Genomic DNA, 21382 nt, shown 5'->3' with positions numbered 1-21382 from the left:
CGTAATGCCTCGGGATGAGTATATAATGAATCAGTGATTTCAATCTCTCAGCACGGTATTTCAATGAGGACAGCTGCTGATTTCTAAACTTGCTCTTCCAACCTCATATAGATGTAAACATACACAAAGCAAACACTGTCACTTTTTCGGAGGTCTCTGTGTCTTCTTTACTGTATTTCAGATTGTGGATGATTCATCGCACTTTGTTTTCACCTTCTTCTTCTTCTTGATGACTGAGAACTTGTCTTACAGTGCTTTCCTCAGCGCTTGAAACAGGCTCCAGTGCTGGAGGACAAAGGATCTTTTTAGATAGGAATTCTAGCAGTGAATTGCTTGCCAGTGATCCCTGGTGTGTCTTGGGTGTGCTGCTGCTGCTGTTGCTTTCAGAGCAGGTGTTGACAGATGGCCAGGTGAACGCACAGCGGCTGACTGTGACGTTTCCCAGAGTGTAACCAAAGCACAGGTCCGGGGCTGCTCCTAATGGAGTGCCAAATGCCAGCAGCCTGGGGCGCAACGAGGGAGAGATGAAAGACAGCCATTTATCATGGCAGATGAGGAAGCAGATCTGCTTGAGGAGAGTGTCCAAGCTCAAAACACAGCTCTGCACCTGTAGCCTGTTATTAGCAGGGATTAAAGATAGGCTGCGGAGCTGTTTTCATGTGAATGTATGCGTGCGTGTAAACAGAGTAATGTTAGGAGTCTTGGAGCAATGTTGAAGTGTTGCTGTGAACGAGGAAAACTATTTACAGACTTTGTTAAACTCTGGATTGTACTCAAGGACTCCTCCATATGGGCTCCAAACTGTAAAAAGCTAAAGTGCAGTGTTTTATTCCTTACATTAGATTGTAACAACTAAGCCTTCTCTCCTGACTCTTGGAGGCGAGGGTAAGCTTAAGGCCTGTCCGGCTTTTGGCTCTCTAATCGCCTTAGTTCTCTCGGCTCACATTCATGATTTGGAAAAAAGTAAATTCTGGCTGATTTCTGATGCTGTGGGTTGGGAGTCTAACCCTGACACAGTCTGGGTTTTCTATTAAGCCATTTTTTTAAGTTCCAAAGGAAGAATCAAGAGGAGCATTAGGACCAAGAGAAACACCGGATTGTAGAGCTTTTGCTTAAGCTTTAGTTCATGTATGTCAATGGGCTTCTAAGCTCTAATGCCTTAATCCATCAGTCTTTGCTGATGTCTTTTAAATAAAACTCTTAAAAAAAGGGAAATGTAACGGCTTTGATGTGCAGTATTTCATATGCACCTAACATTAGACATCTTGAAAGTTTGTAAAGTTTTTAAACAGCTCAGGGTCTAAACTGAGTTTCTTTCCAGTTTGCATGTAGGAGACTTATTGACCGCTTGAGGAAAAAGTCAAAGTGAGCATTTGTAGGGATTCCTGCAGCCACATTTATGTTTGCCTCCCTTCTAACAATAATTTAAGCCTTCTTGTTATTCTTCTCTTTGCCCAGGTCCTCCTGGTGCTCCAGGTGGGGTGCGAATAATAGAAAAAACAGACAAAAGTGTAACGTTGCAGTGGAGCCGTGGTGCAGACAACCACAGTCCGATCTCCAAATATATCATCCAGTACAAGGACCAGTTCTCAAACGATGTCTGGAAGAATGCCACTACATGTAAGAGCTCGAGCGTGCTTGTTGGTAAAATAAACACTGCTACCGTAATGCTGAGCTGGATCTGGTGTTGTAATATTTGTGGTCATGCCACACAATGATACTATAGGCCTACAAGGTGGTTAATGTCTCTTACAGATGGCTTAAATATACTTTAGTTATGCTTCGGTGAATTAAAACATAGGATGGGTTCCCAAAATAGAACTGCACGTTTGTTTTAAGGATACAACCGGCATATAATATTCAACCGTAGAGAGCAATAGCACTAAAATGAACTTGTCTTTCTATAGTTCCTGTTAATGTAGAGGGGAACGCCGAGATGACCACAGTGGTGGACTTGATTCCCTGGACAGACTATGAGTTCAGGGTCATTGCTACTAACACTCTGGGAACAGGAGACCCAAGCAACCCATCGCCTATTGTTAAAACGCTGGAAGCAGGTAAGATTGTTTTTTGACTTTGGACATCTAAATATAAGAAGGAATAAAGAATCGGAGCAACTTAATAGGTCAAGAAGTGGAAGGGAAAAAAAGAGATGTGGTACTACAGTCCAGCTTTCCGTTCTGTTATTTATTCATCATCATTCTATTATTGCACTGTTTACTTACGTTAAGTATCACTGGAGAAATGAGTCAGCATAAATCCCATCATGCCGCGCTTTCTAGTGCAGAAAACTCACCACACAAACCTCCACAAATGAGCACTTTGGTGAAACTGTATACTGAAATTCAATTATAAAATGGGAATCACAGACTTACAGTAACCTCTCTTGAAAAAATAATCACAAGTTGAAAGTGAGCTACTAGACTCAAGGCAAACAGAAGAACTTGTCCCTCTCTCTGGCTCCCTGAATGGCAACGTTCCCACGTGGACATTTAGGTGTTGCGTTTGGCACAGGAGAAGACACTGATACCGCATTTGAAGAGGAAGGATGTTAGAGCAACATTGGCAGGGCTAGGTTACAGCCTGTGTGGTTTGGCTTTGTTTGCGTGGATTCATAGCAATGTGGGCTCAGAGTTTTGCTGTTGCCGTCTCATTGTAGTTCCTGTGGTGGCGCCCTCAGATGTTGGCGGGGGTGGAGGGGCTAGCAGAGAACTGACCATCACATGGACGGTAGGTTGGGACTTTCCACTGGGTAAAGTGGGAAGATGGGTTACATGTTTATATATGAAAACTTGCTAAAAGATGTTTCGTTTTTAGTTCAATTTGTAATAGTCACACTGACATTTAGATTTACATTTAAAAGTGAGTGGGAAGCCATGTGGTCAGTGTTTCAGAAATCCAACAAATTATTAAAATGAGTTTGAAAAAGGGCACAGAAAGACCAGATAATGCAGATGTCTGCTCAGGATTTCAGTTATTCAGGTCCTCGTAGTCTTAAATGCTTCAGCTGAATCTTTTTTAGGCTCTTAAAGATGTGTCACTTCTTCAAATTAAGCCCAAGAAAAGATCCAAAGATTTTATTGTGTTGTTTATTATTCACCACATGTACAGCACATACAGGAGAGCTTATTGTTTCTTTCTCACCGTAGTATAAAAGAAGAAATAAGAAAAGATAAAAGAACACTCCAGGGCATCTATAAAAAGCGGCAGTAGTGCAAATACAGTAACAGAGATGTACGGCGATATATAATATAGATATAAATATAACTAGAGCAACTTCTGAGATGTACATGGACAGTAGTGCAAATTCGAAAAAAGGCCAATTACACTTAAGATAAGTAATGCAGAATTTTTAAACTGGTAATTAATAAAGCACAATGATAGGTTTTCAATTGCTTTGTTAATCAGAACAACGAGCGTACCACAGATCATGCAGTAGAGAAGACGGGAATGATAAAACGATCGCTATCGTGAACAAAAAAACAACTCAGCGACTGAACTAATTCATGGTGTGTTGCTTCTCTGCTGCAGCCGTTGATAAATTAGCTATGGCTAAATTGTATTTTTCTTGGCTGCAGCATGACCGTTCAATTCCAGAGCAGCTGGAGGACGAGATGATATGTTTATCTTGCAGTGCATGTGCGATGACAAAGACACGGTGTCCACAAAGGAAATGAGGTGTAATGATAGAGAAGGATGAGCCAATTGTGTCGTTGCTGTATATAAAACAGGTGCCTTACACAGTGCAGTCACTGTATTAAATTCTATTTAAATATCATCTGATTTGTGAAATTTGATTTTTTTTAAGTTAGGCTATTTTTTACTTCGCTATAAAAGCTGGTCAAGAGTGACATGTGTTAAATAAAACATTTGCCAAATGCCATTTCTCAATTTATTATTCATTTTGTCAACAGCCTGTGAAGCCAGAGTACTACTATGGGCCTAATTTTGGCTACATTGTGGCCTTCAAGCCCCAAGATGAGCAAGAGTGGAAACGGGTGGCAGTAGCCGATCCCCAGGCCAGGCGTTACGTCCACAAAGCCTCTGACATCCCACCTTTGACAGAGTTTCAAGTCAAAGTCAAAGCGTTTAACGTCCAGGGAGAAGGACCCTACAGCCTAACAGCCATCATCTATTCTGCACAAGACGGTGAGCGGTTAAGAGATTCAGCCCTCTCATCTGTAACAGGGAAAAATGTGCTAAAGTGATCTCAAAACAGCATTGCAGATCAACCTGGTTCTGTTTTATTAGTGTCAGAGAATGAGGGATTGCTCAGTCCTGCTAGTCAGTGCGCCACTGTGAAGTAGGATCCTTTTAATATTAGCTCTCATGTATAATAATGAGAAATATTAATACCCCTTGAAAGTGAACCCATCGTCCCCCCTTCTCTTCTCGGGTTCCTTGTTGGGGGATTATTATGATCTACGTAGCATGAACCAGAAAGCTGATAACTCACCCAAAGATGCAAAGCATTTAGCAAGTTATTAGCTTCCACTGACAAGCAGTTGAGATAACCACTAGAAACTCAAGCATGATGGGTGACAGAGATGCTCCTGCTGCCATGGTAACACAATCAGGAAACGGTTGCCTGGTGGGGGTGTATGATTTTTACGGTTACGCCTTCAAAGTGAGCCGTCGCCGGGCAAATCTGTGACCATAGTTGCGTGCAGGCTGGTTGCGCATGCATACAAACCATCTTCCTCAGAGTTTGCCTCTGTTTACAACGTGGCGACAGCATGGCAGTTTAGCATTTTAGGACAGTTTCCTGGCAAGAAAAGACTACACACAGGGTTTAAATGTTCCATAAGTCGTGGAATAGTGTCTGATGGCGGATTAAGAGAAATGCCACTGAGAGAACAAAAAGCAAAAGAAGCCAATAGATACGTATGAAGAAATATAAGCTAATGTTTAGTATAGTAAGTCTGTGTATGTTAAACTAAATATTTAAAAATTTTGGATTGCTTTGTGTTTGATTAAAAAAAGAAAACAATGAATGTAATTTTTTGACATCCTTAAAACATGGGTCTTGTAGTGAATATAAATCTGTTCTCTGGGTTTCTTTTTAGCTCCATCTGAAGCTCCTGCAGTTGTTGAAGCCAGAGCTCTCTCTGCCAAAGCTGCCACTGTGTCCTGGATGCCCCTCTCATATAATAATTTAGATGGATACCAGGTCAGTAGAAACTTTTATGAGGCTTGATCACAGTAGTAGTCATCACTTTAGCTGATTCAAACACCTCCATTTGTGACTGCAAACTTACTTTAAGCACCTCTAAGGAAAACCACAATCAATTTAAATCCATAAAAACAAACATCCATACAAACATATTGCTTTAAATATAAAGACGTGCTTTTCTCCAGCATTTCTCAAAAACTGTTAAACTTATACTTACATTTAATAAGGTTTTCACTTGTACAGAGCGCTTTGAAACCAAGATGGTATCCTTGCAGTCTCACCCATGCGTCTTTGTTTCCCAGGTGAAGTACTGGGAATCTGGTCAAAGTGAAGGGCAGGCCGAGACGATTGCCGTGTCTAGCAGGGAGAACCACACTAAACTAGAAAACCTGAGACCTTACACAGAGTACATTATTGAGGTTCGAGGCTACAACTCTGCAGGATATGGGCCACCCAGCCACCACTTCCGGGTCCTAACCAAGAAACCCCGTATGTTGCTCTTTACAGTAGTTTATCATTAACTAACAGAGAAGTGCTTGGAAAACAGTTCAGTGTTGTCTGTAAGAACAGTGCATTCTGCACACAAGATTTGAGCCATTTAAAAATAAACATATTCATGATTGCTTTGTTTTAACTTCACCAGCACCAGACCGAGCCCCCAAAATAATAGCTAAAAAAGTGAAGGGCCAGTCAATAAATATTGCCTGGGAACAAGTGGAACCGATGGCTAATGAGTCCTCAATAGAAGGGTACCGAGTGAGTTTCATCTTTTCATCATTCTTGTTTCATCTCTTAAATAAAAAAAATAGCTGCTGAGACCCTTTTCGTTATTTATTAATATGCATTAAACATATGTGCATACGCAGGTACTATACAGGCCAGAGGGCCAAACCACAGGCACTCTGTACAACACCTACAAGCGAAACATTGATCTTCCCCTACCTCCAAATGGGAACTATGTGGTGGAGGTCCGGGCACACACAGAAGGAGGAGATGGGGCTACGACCACAGTCCAGATCACAGGTAATAAAGTGATTTTGAGTTGATTTAAGATCCCTAGTTTCCTAAGTTGGCTTTTGTGTTTAATTCTGTCAACATGGTGTCTGATTGTGCTTAAATGGAAGAACGTATGTGGCTTAAAATACCTGAAAGAACAAATTTAGAAGAGATAAACATTCCTTCAAATTCCTTTTGAATTGTTATCTTTTAAGATTAAATTACTCTTATTCCATGAAACTAATCACCCATGAAAATTCTATTCCATCACCACCCAGGTTTAGTTTCACTCACAGGAAAAAAATAAGACTTAAGTAATTTGATGACATTTAAAATCCATATTCCTGTGGGGAAAGACACACACTTCATTCCTGACCTGCCAGTTTCTGGTGGGATTACAGGTTCAGAGTATGCAGTAGGTTATCATTTGTCACAGCTAGAGGGTTCCCATGGGCCAGAGCAGAGCTGTCACTTCTGGTTATATACTTTAGATTGGAAAGCTAAGATGGCCCGTGACTAAAGCCTTGATAGCCCGCTGACTGGATCCTCTCTCTGGCTGATGGACTGACGGGGCAGGCCGACTGCATAGAAGAGCTTAAGCTTCTGTAATTGATCTTGATGAGAAGAGGAAACCCCTCCTGTGGTTTTCCTTATCCCTTATCATTCAGTCCAGACCCCACCTGACAGCGTGATTTCACAGACCGGGAAATTTCAGCCGTGAGGGATTTTAAGTGCAGGGCACTGACAAATAGAAGGGCATTTAAGGCATTATCCACACAGATGGGGTATATCACACTTCACACTCCAAACATGGTCTTGAGTTTGATGGTTGAGGATTGGTGGGGAGTACAGTATTTCAGTATTTCCAGATGTTGATAACAACAATAATAATAACGTTCCTGTTCCATCTTCTATGTTTGCAAGTTACCAAAGTGTTGCAGTGGCTTATGAAAGCAAATACTAAGACAAAGACAAAATATATAAAAATATAATTAAAAGCATACTGGTAGGTGTCATTAAGATTACTTACAGTTTATGGACAATGAACAGTTTGATCACCTAGCAGGTTGAAACTGATTTTGCAAACACAACAGTGACACTCAGTGTCTTGGCACGGTTAGGGGTGATGTGCAGTCTCATTGTTGTTGTTGTAGGTTCCAGCTATTGATGAAGGTATACCTACATTTCTCCTTCTCTGTCAGGTGGGGGTGTCTCGGCCGCCCAGTCTCTCAGCGTACTCTCCCTGCTCTTTGTGGCTCTCCTCTGCCTGAACCTCTGAATGTAGCGCCATCTTTGTCTTCACTTCCTGTGAAGGAGACTCCTGCAAGGACTTTAAGCCTCTTTCCACAATCTTTCAGTTCCGCCCTGTAATCTGGGATGCCATGTTCTGGCTCTTTCCTCTGGAATACGTTTGTGGAAACGGACACAGAAATGGAAAAATTGGAAAAAGGACAAAGACATTCCTTATTTATCCACAAAAATGGCCTCTTTGGAGGAGAGTCAAAGGAGTTCTGTCAACTTTAAAAATATGCCTTATATAAATGACTGCACTTATCCTTCACAGCAACTTGTTTTAAAACATTCTGGAAGTGCAAATGCTGCACTTTTGATAGGCTGGCTGTTTGGTCATTTTAAATCACAACGCTGTTCTTTCTTATTATAAAGATGCTGTATGTTTGGTCTGTGACGTTCTGGAAAATTCTTCCTACAGTGCATTCCATAATATAAGGTAAACAAGTAACTGTGAAGGGTAAGTGTATGAGTTTATAAAAAAATATCTTCATGTGTTTCATGGCTTGCTGTTCGGTGGATTTTTTTTTTCTTAAATTAAGCACACCCTCTGTTAACGAGATACAGTCAAATCAAATCTCAACCGCCTGCATCCTTTCAGACGCAGGTAGAGAAATGAGCAGATGATGCCATGCTGAAAAGTAATCAGTAATTGATATTGTTTTACTGTCTAGTATAACAAGGTTTTTTAAAGAGAAGTGGATTGGTTTAACCATGCAATTGCTGCTTACCTCCAAACCGTAACATAAGCTTTACTAATACCTGTGCGCATGTTGATGAAGAGACGATTGAAATGGCTCAGAGTGTTCTGATTCTGGCACATTTATATCCAAAGACAGAATCCATTGGAACCAACCCACAGCAGCAGGAAGTGCCAACAACGTCTAAAGGAAGTTTAAAATGTAAAACTGCGGCGAACAGTGTGTGACTGTGATGAAGGCTTTGCAGAAACATTTAGATTGATGTTCAACCGAGACTGAAAGACATCGCCCGTGATCTAAACTAAATCTACTTTGTTTTGACTGTATCATTAGGACCTCAGTGGTACCACCTGGTGCTTTGTAAACGAATGTTGGCATTTTATTTAATGTGATCAGTTTCATTTAATATCTCTCATTTATGGCTTTGAGTGTGAGTCCCTATTAACAGTGAGAGTGAATGGTAGCGACGCTCATGCCCTCCTATAATTGTGCAATGTCTGAATTACCTGTGGCTACTTTATATTTTCTAACAGGATCATTGCATTAGCACCTGTTTTCATTCTCTAAAAATCAGAAGGTAAGCAAAGCCATCCGAGTCAGCTGTAAGAGCTCATCCAAAGCTCACGATGTTATTCTGAATACATTTTTGTCTTTTTATTAACATATGATCAGAGATATATAAACATTGTCATTTTTTTTGTTTTTTAATATTATATTTGTATGTCTCCGCCCAGCTCTGGTTGGACAGTTTCAGAGTTTATTTCTCTCAACTGGAGGAGCAAACGGTACATTTTGAGTTCCTCTGATTTCTCTCTTGTGTGACTGACGTTGGTCATGCTTCTTACATTGTGACGATATCAATGTCCACCACAAAGTGCTTTTTCCTGACTTTTCTTCATGCCACAAAACATAAAAAAAAGAGTTGCCAAATGCATGAATGCCTTGAACTTTGACATTTTTGGAAGAAGCAGCGGCTCAAAATTATAACATGCATGAGATTGGAGAGCAAGTGGTACATTACTTTGCAACACTTCCACATCATAGCGACTTCTCGGCCTCTCGGCTTCATGTGAAACACATTCCATACCTGAGTGGCATCCCTTTACGTCAGAGAAGGAGTAGATCCTAGACTAATATGTTCGTTAGCTGCTAAGCGAGAGAGAAAATCTTAAACTGACTAAAGGAATCTCACTCATTTGAGTTCAGAAGTGGTCCCGCAGTCTGGTACATGCAATGGCTGCGATTTGATAGTATCATTGGTGGCTGTGGCAGCATGTTTGGCTGCCTCCTGGAATTCAGTGCTTCGTTGGACATGAATGGCATATATGAGGGATGAAACTGAAACCTCTCATTGGCTGGACAAGAAACAATAAAAGTGTAGTTAACTATACATTCATATACTGTTCTGCTCTTTTCTTTGTCATTCTTGCAGCAGCTGCTCAGTGAATGCTCATCAACATGCCCCAAAAATGACTTGTACTGCTTTTCAGTTGATTATTTGAAATGATTTACTATTACAGGTCCATAACATGGCATCAAAAAAAGTGTCGTTTTTCAAGTAAAAGTACCACGGATAAATACAAACTCTTTATTTATAGGACAGGCATTTCACAAGGAGGATAGCAGACTTTCAGCTCTAAAATGCTCTATAAAGTAAGAGAATCAAAAGCATCATCTGTCATGTATAGGCATGTTCTTGTCAGTTTCTGTGTGTGTCCCCCTTTTATCTAGAGAAAAAAAAAGCTTTTCTTTACAAAAGCTGGTACCAAATATATCAGAGATAGTGTTTCATTCTGGCCTCCATTACAGATAAGGCCTGTTCCACTTTTTCAAGGAGAAACAGCTGTTGGAGTTGTGTGTCCTATCAGGTATTGAGCAGATGAAAAGTAAATTGTTATCACTTCTTTTCTTGGATTAGGTCGAATTCTTTTTGGGGTTTTGGCCATCTTGCTGTTTCACCCAGGGTTCTTAACAGTTTTTTACCCCTGTGAAATCAGAGAGAGAGAGAACAAAAGACAGAGATAACCTTTTTTTCTGCCATGATTTAATGGCTTATCAGTCCAAGCATATGGCCTCTGTGACAGGTGGCCGTGTAACACTTTCCACAAAACACACATACAGCAATTGTTAAAGTCTGGTGCTGTGCTCTAGAGGAGTCCTACTGCTCTTCTAGATCACAGCAGGAATCATTTAAATGTAGCAGCACTTTTTTAAAACAGATTTACACAACAAAGTGCTACTATTTCATTTGCTGAAATGGTGGTGGGAAAAAAAATAAAACGTGCATTTCTGGAGAAAGGTGTGCAGTCCCTGGACAGATTGCACTTTTGCCTTTGTAAATCTACGCAGTTCTTTCACAGCTCGGAAAACACAAAACACACTTTAAAGCGGTGCAACAGCTGACTAGAAACAGAATGCATTGCAGGGAGATCTGAAATGTGATGCTGTGTGAGATGGCTGCTGCATGCCATGCTGCATGGACTAATGTAGTTGTCTATAAACTGCATTGCCAGTGCATCGCACCCCTGAGACTATTTTCACTATTGTAGAACTACTGTAGTGTACTAATAAGCAAAGAAAATTAATAGTGGAGGAGGAGCAAACTGATAACTGCAATCATCATTTGGACTGCCTAATTGAAAAGCTGGAGGGAGAGTTAATTGTTTCAGACTATGCGGGATATTGAGCGACCTCTGTTGGAAAAGGTTAGTAACACATGAAATCACATTACAATTAAGAGAAGTTGCACAAAACTGAGAGAAAATACGCAAAATAAAATACCAACATGATGATGAGGCTCACTTATATATGACAGGATAACGAATTGACAAATCAAATAATCAAATAAGATTAAATAACTATTGCGCATCATACATAACTGGTATTAAATTCATTATATCGACTGTGAAGAGAAAAAGTTACAGAGATATCGGCCCTGTCCAGAAACAGCAGGAAGTCAGGAGGTTGAAGTTTGCTGTTCACATTTGTCATGTGCTGAAAAAAGTGGCGCAGCCCATCAGCTCAGCGAGAGCAACCCAGATCGCTCAAACTTTTCAGTGCGCGCACGCCTTCATGTGTCCAGACTTGTAAATTGAAATAACTTCGTCCGAGCTCGTTGTTCCGCGTACAAAAGTTGCCCAGGCAAACTATGTGCGCTGATTGCCCGAGTGCTGGTGTGGAGAAGGACCGAGAGAGCCAAGTTTTAACCCCAGGCGGGATGGAGTCGCAAACAAAGCCACATCGCGGTGAAGGTGTTTGTCAGAGAGGATGCGGTCTCCTGCTGTCCGGTCTGGACGTAAGTAAAGGGGAGCACTGCTGTGTGGAGGCGCTCCGCACTGTCGCCGATGCTTTGGAGGAGAGAAGCGTAACTTTGGAACACGAAGCCCGGATAGCGAGGCTCAGGTGGAACAGGAGGGAGCAGTGCCTTTTAGCCCAGGTGTCAACTCTGCAGAACCAGGCTCAACTCGACGCACTCAAGTACCAAAGGAGGCTTAACCAGTACTTGGTGCACATCCGCAGTATTGCAGAACAGTTAGCTGGTTACTGCAAGGTGAGAGGTGATTTCTCTAAGGCTATTTTGTGTAAAAAAAATGTCATTTATCAGTTGAGAAACACACTTTTTTTGTTGTTAAATGTGTGTTTGTGTTGTTTTATTTGACTGAATCAGAGTGACTCCAGCCTAGCTGCTGACATGGAGAGCAAGATATCAGATAATGAGGAAATGGCACAGGGTCAAACCAAAGCACACCAGGTAAGAGAAGCACACTGCCCATAACAGCTTCTCAATCAATGTCATATTCAGGCTTTAAGCCCTTTTGCTGACATGGCCAGTAAATGTGGCTGATTCATTAAAAAAAAAAAAGCTTCACAGCATATAGTGCTTATCCAACGTGCCCAGAGGCAACAGTGCACGTGCTTTTTGAATTATTAAATGTTAAATATCTGGTAGTATCCACTAAGACACTTCTGGTGTTGTTGAGAAAGGATGTGTTTCCTCCTGCTGTCTTTCACCTGCTGCTTCTGCTCAGCTTTAACCCCACAGCAAGTTCATTCTGTGAGTAAATGTTGACTGTGGGATAGCAGTCTGTCTGAAGAATGCTTAAACAGTAGCAGGTATTCTCTCATCACACTTCCTGCTTATTTGTCATGTTTGTGTAGTGGTGTAGTGTGTACTTTAATTTTGTGTAAGTTTATTTACAAAGGCATTGACTTGATCACTTTCATGCACATTTCAGCCAATCATAGCATCCTCTGTATCTTTTAACCTACAGAGAGTAAAACAAATGTAGGCCAGTGTCGAAACTTATCAAAAGAATCACCGAATGACATTTATATTGAGTTGCAAGTGCACTTATTAATGCATTTACAAGCCATTAATATATTAATGTCTATCTCCTAAATAAACGGACTTCCATTTTCCAAGCCGCAAGGTTCAATCTTCAAGTATCTCTTCAGATCTCAAATAAGTCGATCAGTCTGCAGCGAAAAGACTGGAAAGGCTGGAATTTCAATGTTTTGACATTTCCCTTAAAATGAGGTTTGGTTAATTTTCTGGAAGAACGACTGATGGCTTTTTAGAAAAACTAAAAAGCCCACTCTCACTTCTGTCGTCAGCAGTTTGGATTAAATGTTAAATGCCTGTTTTTGTAATGTGTTTTCTCCAGCCTGGGTGTCGTTTTTGTGTAATTGCTCACAACCGTGTCAGTATATAATTGATGAGCTAAACTGCGTGGACACGTTTTGTAACTGCTTCTGCGACTTTGCTGCTACAGAGGTTTATTAAGCCCGTTGCTTCCAAATCTAACATTAAGCTCTTGTTTTTGGTAAGCTCACAAGGTAACCTGAAAGTTTGTGTTATGGCCAGGGACTGTGTTGTGTTTGGGCTGCTGGTGGAGGTGGATGGGTTTAATCGTGGTAATGGTCACGTAAAGTATCTCTCTAATTGCCTGCAGCATGCTCAGAGTGCAACAGACTCACTTTTGATTAATGTGGAAAACTCTCCTCTGCCAGCCCCTGGCAGCAACACAGCATCTATTTTAAGCTCTGTCGTTCTTGTTTTTGTTTAAATACTCCTTTCTAATATGTCTTTTAATATTTTTTTTTTTTTAACAGGTTGTTTGCTTCTTTTTCTTTCCAAATGGATTTTCCAATACCTTGGAGTGCTGGGTTGCTGTTCATAAAACATGGTTTTCAATTTTAGAGGAAATCCACTTTGCTGGAAAAGCGATGGGTCTTCTGTCTGTGTGGACAATGCAGCTGGGCGACTAGTAAACATCCCAGCAGAAGTTATGGCTCGTCAAAGACCTCTTTGTGTGGTTGGAAAGCAGGCCTAATGACACTTTATTGAGCCCCTTTAGTTATGCCTGTCACGTTTTCCATCCTAGAATTGCACACATGTAGTGCTAAAATGGAAAATGTGTTGCAAGTTACTGAAGCAGTGGTTCTCTCATTTCAGACAAAGGAGGTAAAACAAAGCCCTTCTCATTATGAGTCTGGGTAAAAGAAATATGTTTGAAATACATCTTTTATCCTTGATGGGTACATATAGCGTGGCCTGCAAAACTAAGACTAATCAAGATGCGTCTTTTTTCCATTTTTTTTAAAATTTATAACACTAACTTACATTTTGTTTAATATCTTACTGCTTTACTGACAGGATAAATAAACAGGTATGGGCTGCACAAGTCTGTATGACCCATGTTATCTAAGCATGGTCTGACAATGCTCCAAAAAGCTTATTGAGATATAAAGAATGCTTTTCTTATTTTGGCGATAGTATAATATTGCCAAAAGTGCTCACCAGTCTAAATCATTGAATCCAGATGGTCCAATCACTTCCATAGCCATAGGTGTATAACGTATTCCATAGTCAACTGTTACTGGTATTACAGTATATTTATTTGTATTATGTCAAAGTGGAACGAATAAAGTGATAGTGGATGCTGAGGTGCATCTTGCACAGAGGTCACCAACTTTCTGCAGACTAAATTGGTACATAACTCAGAACTTCATGTGGCCTTCAGATTAGCTCAAGAAGAGAGCATAGAGAGCTTCATGGAATGGGTTTCTCTGGCCAAGCAGCTCCATCACAGCCTTACATCACCGAGTACAATGCAAAGGGCTGGATGTGGTGTAAAGCATGCCGCCACTGGACTCTATAGCAGCGAGACATGTTCTCTGTAGTGACGAATCACACTTGTCTAACTGACCAAGTCTGGTTTGGTAGTTGCCAGGGTAACGCTACTCGTCTGACTGCACTGGGTTAAGTGTAAAGTTTGGTGGAGGGAGGATTATGGTGTGGAGTTTGAGTTGAGTTGAGCTCTGCAATTTAGTGAAAGGAACTCTTAATGCTTTAGCACCAAGACATTTTTTGGACATTTCATGCTCCCAACTTTGTGGTGACAGTTTGGGGTTGGCCCCTTCCTGTTCCAACATGACTGCACACCAGTGCTCAAAGAAAGGTGCATAAAGACATGGATGAGCAATATTGGTGTGGAAGAACTTGACAGGCCTGCACAGAGTCCTAACCTCAACACGATAAAAAAACCTTTGGGATGAATTAGAGCGAAGACTGCGAGCCAGGCCTTCTTGTCCAACATCAGTGACATCTTTTTAAACCCTATGGAATAAGGATGGCATGTCACTTTCTTGTTAAGTTTGTTATTTCTCAATTGTTTCACTTAAATTAAAAGTTAGTATTTTGAGTAGTAAGTTGATTCAGATTTTCAGATGGCGTTGTAATTGGAAACTTTCTCTGTTCTTATCTAAACCTCAAGTAAATGTAACTGGTGATAACTAATGCAAGATTAAATCCTGGTTTCACTTCATTATAATGTGGAAAGCGAAGCCTAGATTGCAGCTTTTATGAAAATAATCTTTCAGTAATGAGGGAGACTTTTGTAATGTAAAATACTCAGATGCCAGTTTTTCTTGGTCAGTGATCCTGATCATTCCTGCAGACAAGAGCTTGCCGATTTGTTCAGTATTGTATTTGAAAGAAACAAAGGAAGAAAGAGGAGAGAAAAAACATTTGTGAGGTGGCACTGGATGGCGGTTGCATTTTTCCATGCAACTCTGAGATGAACTGATCTATTCCAACTGATTGTGTGCTCACTGGCCTAACACTGAATCCAGTCGGTGACTTTGAGTCAGGTTGACAGTTTTGCTATGTTGAAAAGGGATAATGGAAGTAAGGCACGACACTGAAACGGCAGCAGGATTAGTCAGCATTACAAAAACACAGCAACATTCATTTCCCCATGAAATTTGCCCCATGCTTGTGTAAAGCCAGATAAACATACAAATGAAACCACAGCTGAGGTACAGTAAAACAGTCCCACCATTCCTCCTGTCTCAAACCAGGACCCTCAGATCTACACTTTTGACCAATACTGTGCCCGTGACATTTCAGGGAAGGCTTTTTTTGTTTTTCTTGAAGTCCTTTTAAACTGGTTAAGAGTGGGAGTGCAGTGGCCTCAAGAGATCCGGCTAATTCTCCTTTTTGTTTATACTAAGAGAAAAGGGCAAAAAGAGCAAAAGAATGGAGAGTACACAACTTGAGTATCAGTGTCATCAAAATCCCGTCTTGCGTGACAGCAGGGAGACGAAAGCAGTTCAGTCTGTTTGCTTGCATAACAAAAGATGATAAGATTGCTTCACAATAAGAGAAAAATCTACTTTCATGTCAGTTTAACTTTAATTTTTTTGTGTCTATTTTGCATTCCCAAATAAGGTGCTAAATGAGTGAATGCCTTTTTTCCTTGGAAGTAAAACTGCTGGCTGGGTTGAACGAAAAACTACCTGAGAAATATAGAAAAAACACATTTTTGTATGTCGCAATGGCAGACGTCTGATGGTGACATTGGATGGGCCAACAGTTTTACCCATGTTTTTACTGCATGTCTAGACAGTTTTATAATCTCCTTGTGCTCCAATTCCCAAAAGACTTTGCCCAAACAGGAAAAACTGGCGGAAAATGCCTTTATTCAGAGAAAATAGCTTACTTATTGGTTTATAACTTCTTCACTTAAAGGTGGCAGATTTAGAAAACTTGGGCTTGGCTGATACAGATATTGAGTCAATCAATCTTTTCAAGTACTGCATAGAAGTAGTGGAAATGTAGGACGCCATGTTTTGTATGCTTCAGCCCTCTTGAGTTTTTTTTCTTTCCCCGTACCTGTTCTGCTCTGTTTGGTATGCCATGTACCCAGAATTTATACCACTTAAAGTGTTTGTTCTTCTGCTGTGAGAAAGAGGGACCGCCCTGTTCACCATTTCCTATTTCCTGTCCAATTTGACAGACACACACCAACTTTTGTGCTAAACAAAATATTGTTTTGGATTAATTTCAAATTTTCTGCTTGTAGATATTTGACATAGATAAGCGCTTAGTTCTTGCTTAATGTCGTAGTCTGACTTCTCTGCATATTTATATGAAATTCTGTTAATTGATGGAATTTGCTGTGTTTTCTTAGGTGTTGGTTTGGCAACTGAGATGTTTTTCCAAAACTGTGAGGCAGATATTGAGATTAGAATATTCCAGATTCCAAGGGTGTGTATGTAGACCCAACCAAAAACTGTGAGTGTAAAACATTTTGTGTGTGCTTGTGTGCATAGTTTATTTTAGCTGTCTGGGTCTGTTGTTTTAAGCAGGAGGTGTGAAAAAGAAAACCTTCTGCTAAAGACCACCACGCTGCTAAGAAGGGGCACTATGGGTAGCTTGTGCCTACCTGCTGAAAGGGGCCCTTTTTAAATGTCGGTGAGATGTTGGAGAGCCTGGTCTGTGGGTACAGCTGTTTTATTTTTACACCTTAATGTCCTTTTTGATTATGAAGCCTTGATGAAAGTTACGATGGTCAGTTTTCTGTTGGCATTTTATTTATACTTGACCTCAGCTGTCAGATTGTGGTAGGCAAATCAGCAAAACAACAGTGAGGATGAAGAAGGATGCTTTTTAACATCTTAGTAAAATATCTGAGAAAGGCTATTTATTTTAGTAAAATATTTAAATATTAGCGGCTGTTTAGAAAATTAAAAGAATAAATTAAAGCCCCCAAAGTAATCAGGAATGAAAAACATGTTGTTGTTTTTTATTTAAACTTTTTTTGAGGGACTGAGGTTTTTGCCTATCAGGTGTGCAGATTTCATATGGCAGCTCTTTCCTGTACTGTAGCTTTGCTCTCAGCTGTACCACAGGAAGCACACAGTGACTGGAGTGATTGATCATTTCATTCATCCTGAAGGGAGAGCACTTGGCTTTGCTCACACTTTAATGACTGTAAACCGTAGGCTGTATAAGTTCAGGATGCAGCAGCCAACATCTGGAAAAGAGCCTTGTGTCAAAGAGACTGTAAACTAGGAAGCTGAAAAGAAACTGATGAAATTTCCAGGTCGCTTCCCACTGGGGTGTTTGAAAAATGACTTTCATGCACCAGTGCTTACTTACAGTCATTACATGTGCAAACAAACACGTGCAGTACAAATACACATCCTGGTTTTGACACACTCAGATCTACATATCTGTGCCTCCTACTTCACTTGCCATTGATGCCACGAAACCCTTTGTACACAACAGCTCTCGTGCAACCAAGCAGTCGAGAAAATTGCTCGACGTGAAGCTGATTCAACCACTGAGCATCTGTGGTCAAATCCTAATTCGGTCGCCCCCTCTGTTCCCATCTTTAACATCACTGGGGGGTTTGGTTAGTCAGTTACCTGATGCCTTTTGAACTCACACAGAACCACTGATTTCCTGGAGACTTGATAAACATGTGGCTTAACCACATGTAACTGCAGCTGTTATAGGGAGACTACACTGAAAGCTTTGAGTCAGCATCGTGCTTTTGTGTGCACAAACAGCTGTGTGTGTGTACATACACATACTCGCTGCAGTGGTCACTCTTGCATCATGGTTCTCTGCAAAGGTTGTAAGGAGAGTGTAATGAGGTAATGTTGTGGTTATACCTGGGGGCAAAATTGGAGCCTACCACTGCTGAATTCATTACAGATGAACCCAGTGTTTGAAAGGCCTCTGTGGATTGTCCTCGACCGTGCATTATGGCTTTTATAAGACAAGATCACAGCATCACCTCTGGCCTTTCACTGGACATGCATCATATTCTCAAAGCCTCCTGCAGACTTTGTGCTGCACATTGATGCGCAAACTGAATTAAGACTGCCTCTGCTTTTGTCAGCAGGAGGATTAAGGCTTAATTACATCTGGGCAGAGGCTTCATAGTCAGAGAACCAACAGTACAAGGGAAGACCAGTGCAGTACATTAGGAAGGTGTTGAGGAATGGGATATAAGCTTGTGTAATATGCCAGGTGCGTTCGGGGTATTAGCAAACACTGGCATGGCACTGTGCGCCTGCCAAGATGAGGGATCAAAACAAAACTACCCTTTGGAGTCCCGGCTTTCATTCCATTTTGAAGGCCAACACTCGCCTGTGTCGGATACAAAAACAGTGAAACGTTTTGTTTTAAAGCTGCACACACATCAGCATATTAGATTTTTTTTTTCTTTTAGATATGCACACACATACACATAAGCTCAACAACGCAGATGACACACAAACTAACACACACGGGCACAGACAGACAGATCATAAAGACGTTTTACTTAAATAGCTTTTGTTTGACCTCTGAGCAGCCAAAATAACAATCACAGCTCATTATTGTGTACCTCACAAAAAACCCAATGCTACTCTTCCAGAAATCTTACCCCGTAAAAAGATGGATTTGTTCGATCTTTTCCAGCTTAAGAACTTGGTTTATCACATTTTTACAGAAAATAAGACTTTAAACAGTTACAATAGAGAAGGTTTGCAGAGAACACCAGTCTAAAGTCTTTTCTGATTACAGTGAGTGAGTAGCTTCTTTCAGTAATAGCCAGAAATTGGTGTTTGCTCGCTGTAGCGCGACCTCTTAGGAACTAGTTAGTGACAGGCTTAGCGTGTTACTTTTTGCAGCCAGATAGAGCAGTCCAATTCTATTCCAATCATTGCCTTCATGTTGCTGCTGAAACAGAGGGAGGTTTTTAATTAGCTAAATGGACTTGGAGAGAAATTGACTATAAATATTCATTATGATTGCTGTTGTCCCGCAGATAAAGCAGGAGTTTTAATCCTGATAGTTTCACCATCTAGAAAGCAGAGTGATTCTTTCAAGCAGATCTTTTTCAGTGTTCTTTTTTTCACAAAAAGATAATTGAAATCATGAGCGTTATGTAGTCATTTCATAGCCAATGACCACATCATCGGTGCAGTTATAGTTATTATAGATCATCATGTGGGCTCATTGAGTTCCACTTGTGGAAGATTTCATTTTAGATCCTAATTTAAGACTTTTGTACAGTTGATCAAGTGGGGCCGCATTCCATAAGATGACTTCTTATGTTCATATTTATATTGTTTGGCAAAATGTTAGCATTTATATCAAAAGGGATATTACAACAAATATCACAAGTGTTTATACGTAAGAACAAATGAGAGTGGGGGGTTTGACATGTGTGTACGATTTAAAATTTGCAGGGTGTGCTCACAGAGCAGCCCACATACGTCAGTGTTTCTTTGCTTCATTTCCTGCTAATTGATCTCCACCGTGTAGGGAAGGAGGCTGATACCAATCTGCATGTGCGTGTGTGTTTGTGTAACTGCTGCCGATAGTGAGCCAGATATATTCGACCACAGTACAAAACTGGTGGTGCTGAGTCAGCATGTTGAGGTCACAGCACTGGTGTTGGTACCAGACCTCCATCTGGTTGTGCTAACAAAGAGGCACGCTTATCACTCACTACATCTGATAGTATCTCGGGGCTCCAGATTGGAGTTGGCTTCGCCGCCGGTTGTCCGCATTGAGAACACATTGTTTGTGTACGTCATGCGTTTCTCATTATCAGGGGCCCTTGATTGGCAGATTAAGCAAAAGCATGCACCGTGTTGGACAAGTCGACAGCTGAATGCAGCGTAGGAAGCGTAACAGCATGATCTAACCAGCAGATGGCAGGAAGCACACACGTGTACGCTGTGTCTCATGGTTATTGGCAAACCCGCACAGATGTTGGTAGTGCTCCCGATTTGCAGTTTTTAATCTCATTAAGATAGATTGCTTCATGTGAATGATTGATGTTTGGCTGCACATGTGACAGCTGTGTGTGTCTGATTCGCACAGCTCTTCCTCGCCAAGTGCTGTCATCAGCAACAGTCAAAAGTCATTATAAATAATACTCTGAAATTCTTCTAAATTATGCATACACTTTAGACATGTTTAAGAAATGTACTGTTTTTAATCTTGAACTGTGTCTGTGCATACGTGCTATGCAGAAGATCTCCATCTCTCCAGTACTTGAAAGGATTTGGTGCTGCTGTGCTCACTTTCTCTCTCTCTCTCAATTCTAATCTTTCTCCCAGTATGACTCATCTAAGCTGTGGACTCTGCTTCTCTTCTGTGCATTCGTATCAAGTGGATCATATGGCCCCTCACGTAACTGCACGCTACCTTGCCTTTTGTGTTACATATCTCACAGGGTGGGTGTAGACACAGAAGTGGAATAGGATCTCTGCATAAACATGTGGTATAGACAGCTGAACGAAATACTTTTGAGGTTTAGATTTTGACTTGTTTAACAACTTTTACTGCCTACAGTGACACGCCGGAGGGACCCGAGGACAGACTCGCTTGTTGTTCTCCCCATTAGCTTGAACCAGTTGTTGATTAAGTTTCAATAGAGTCTCACTAGTTAGTTTCCTCCCACTAGCCTCCTAATGAATGCCGGGGATGATTTGGCTACGATTGTCTTCCCTCATCACTGCAAATGACTGTTGAATACTGCTGCATTGTAAAATCAATAGCCTTGGACTATCAGAGCCCTGAACAGTCACAGATTACTGATGAGGGTGATTTGAGGTGTTTAGCTGTGAATGTGAGTGTGTTTTGGCTGCATATGTGTGTAGACGGAGGGAAATGCAGAACGACAAAGAAGGCGCGCGCGTGTGTGAGAAGAGAAAAGAAACAAAAGAAAAGATGAAAACCAAGAAATATTGATCGTATCTATTTTTGTTCACACGCCTGATTGTTTCCTTTGAGATAATGCCTTGGAAGTAGACAAAATCTCCATCTATACAAATGACAGAAATTTCCTCTTCCCAACAGAGGGAGGGCTAAAATCGATGTCAGCTAGCAATCTGTGGCTAATCAAAGTGAATAGTTGGCCCCCTGTTGCAG

The 21382-nt window shown here is 40.9% G+C and overlaps 2 protein-coding genes across 5 annotated transcripts in view; both read left to right on the top strand.

Annotated features, from left to right (window-relative positions):
• The window catches only part of cntn1a (contactin 1a), a 61408-nt gene extending 51858 nt beyond the window's left edge, over nt 1-9550 (top strand). For all 4 annotated transcript variants that reach the window (XM_026175390.1, XM_026175387.1, XM_026175389.1 and 1 more), the window contains 9 exons: nt 1459-1620; nt 1908-2057; nt 2660-2730; nt 3915-4149; nt 5067-5170; nt 5476-5662; nt 5817-5929; nt 6040-6196; nt 7372-9550. In XM_026175390.1, the coding sequence (XP_026031175.1) occupies nt 1459-1620; nt 1908-2057; nt 2660-2730; nt 3915-4149; nt 5067-5170; nt 5476-5662; nt 5817-5929; nt 6040-6196; nt 7372-7448 (1256 nt within the window). In that variant the 3' untranslated portion in view covers nt 7449-9550. The remainder of the gene's footprint in view (nt 1-1458; nt 1621-1907; nt 2058-2659; nt 2731-3914; nt 4150-5066; nt 5171-5475; nt 5663-5816; nt 5930-6039; nt 6197-7371) is intronic.
• Nucleotides 9551-9638: 88 nt separating this feature from the next.
• Nucleotides 9639-21382, top strand: part of LOC113026517 (PDZ domain-containing RING finger protein 4) — a 114892-nt gene continuing 103148 nt past the window's right edge. The window contains exons 1-2 of the mRNA XM_026175392.1: nt 9639-11710; nt 11828-11911. Of these exons, the coding sequence (XP_026031177.1) occupies nt 11309-11710; nt 11828-11911 (486 nt within the window). The 5' untranslated portion in view covers nt 9639-11308. The remainder of the gene's footprint in view (nt 11711-11827; nt 11912-21382) is intronic.

The sequence above is a fragment of the Astatotilapia calliptera genome, chromosome 7 (assembly GCF_900246225.1).
Source record: "Astatotilapia calliptera chromosome 7, fAstCal1.2, whole genome shotgun sequence".
NCBI lineage: Eukaryota > Metazoa > Chordata > Actinopteri > Cichliformes > Cichlidae > Astatotilapia > Astatotilapia calliptera.
The sequence above is the reverse complement of the archived record's forward strand: the minus strand, read 5'-3'. Positions and strand labels throughout refer to the sequence as shown.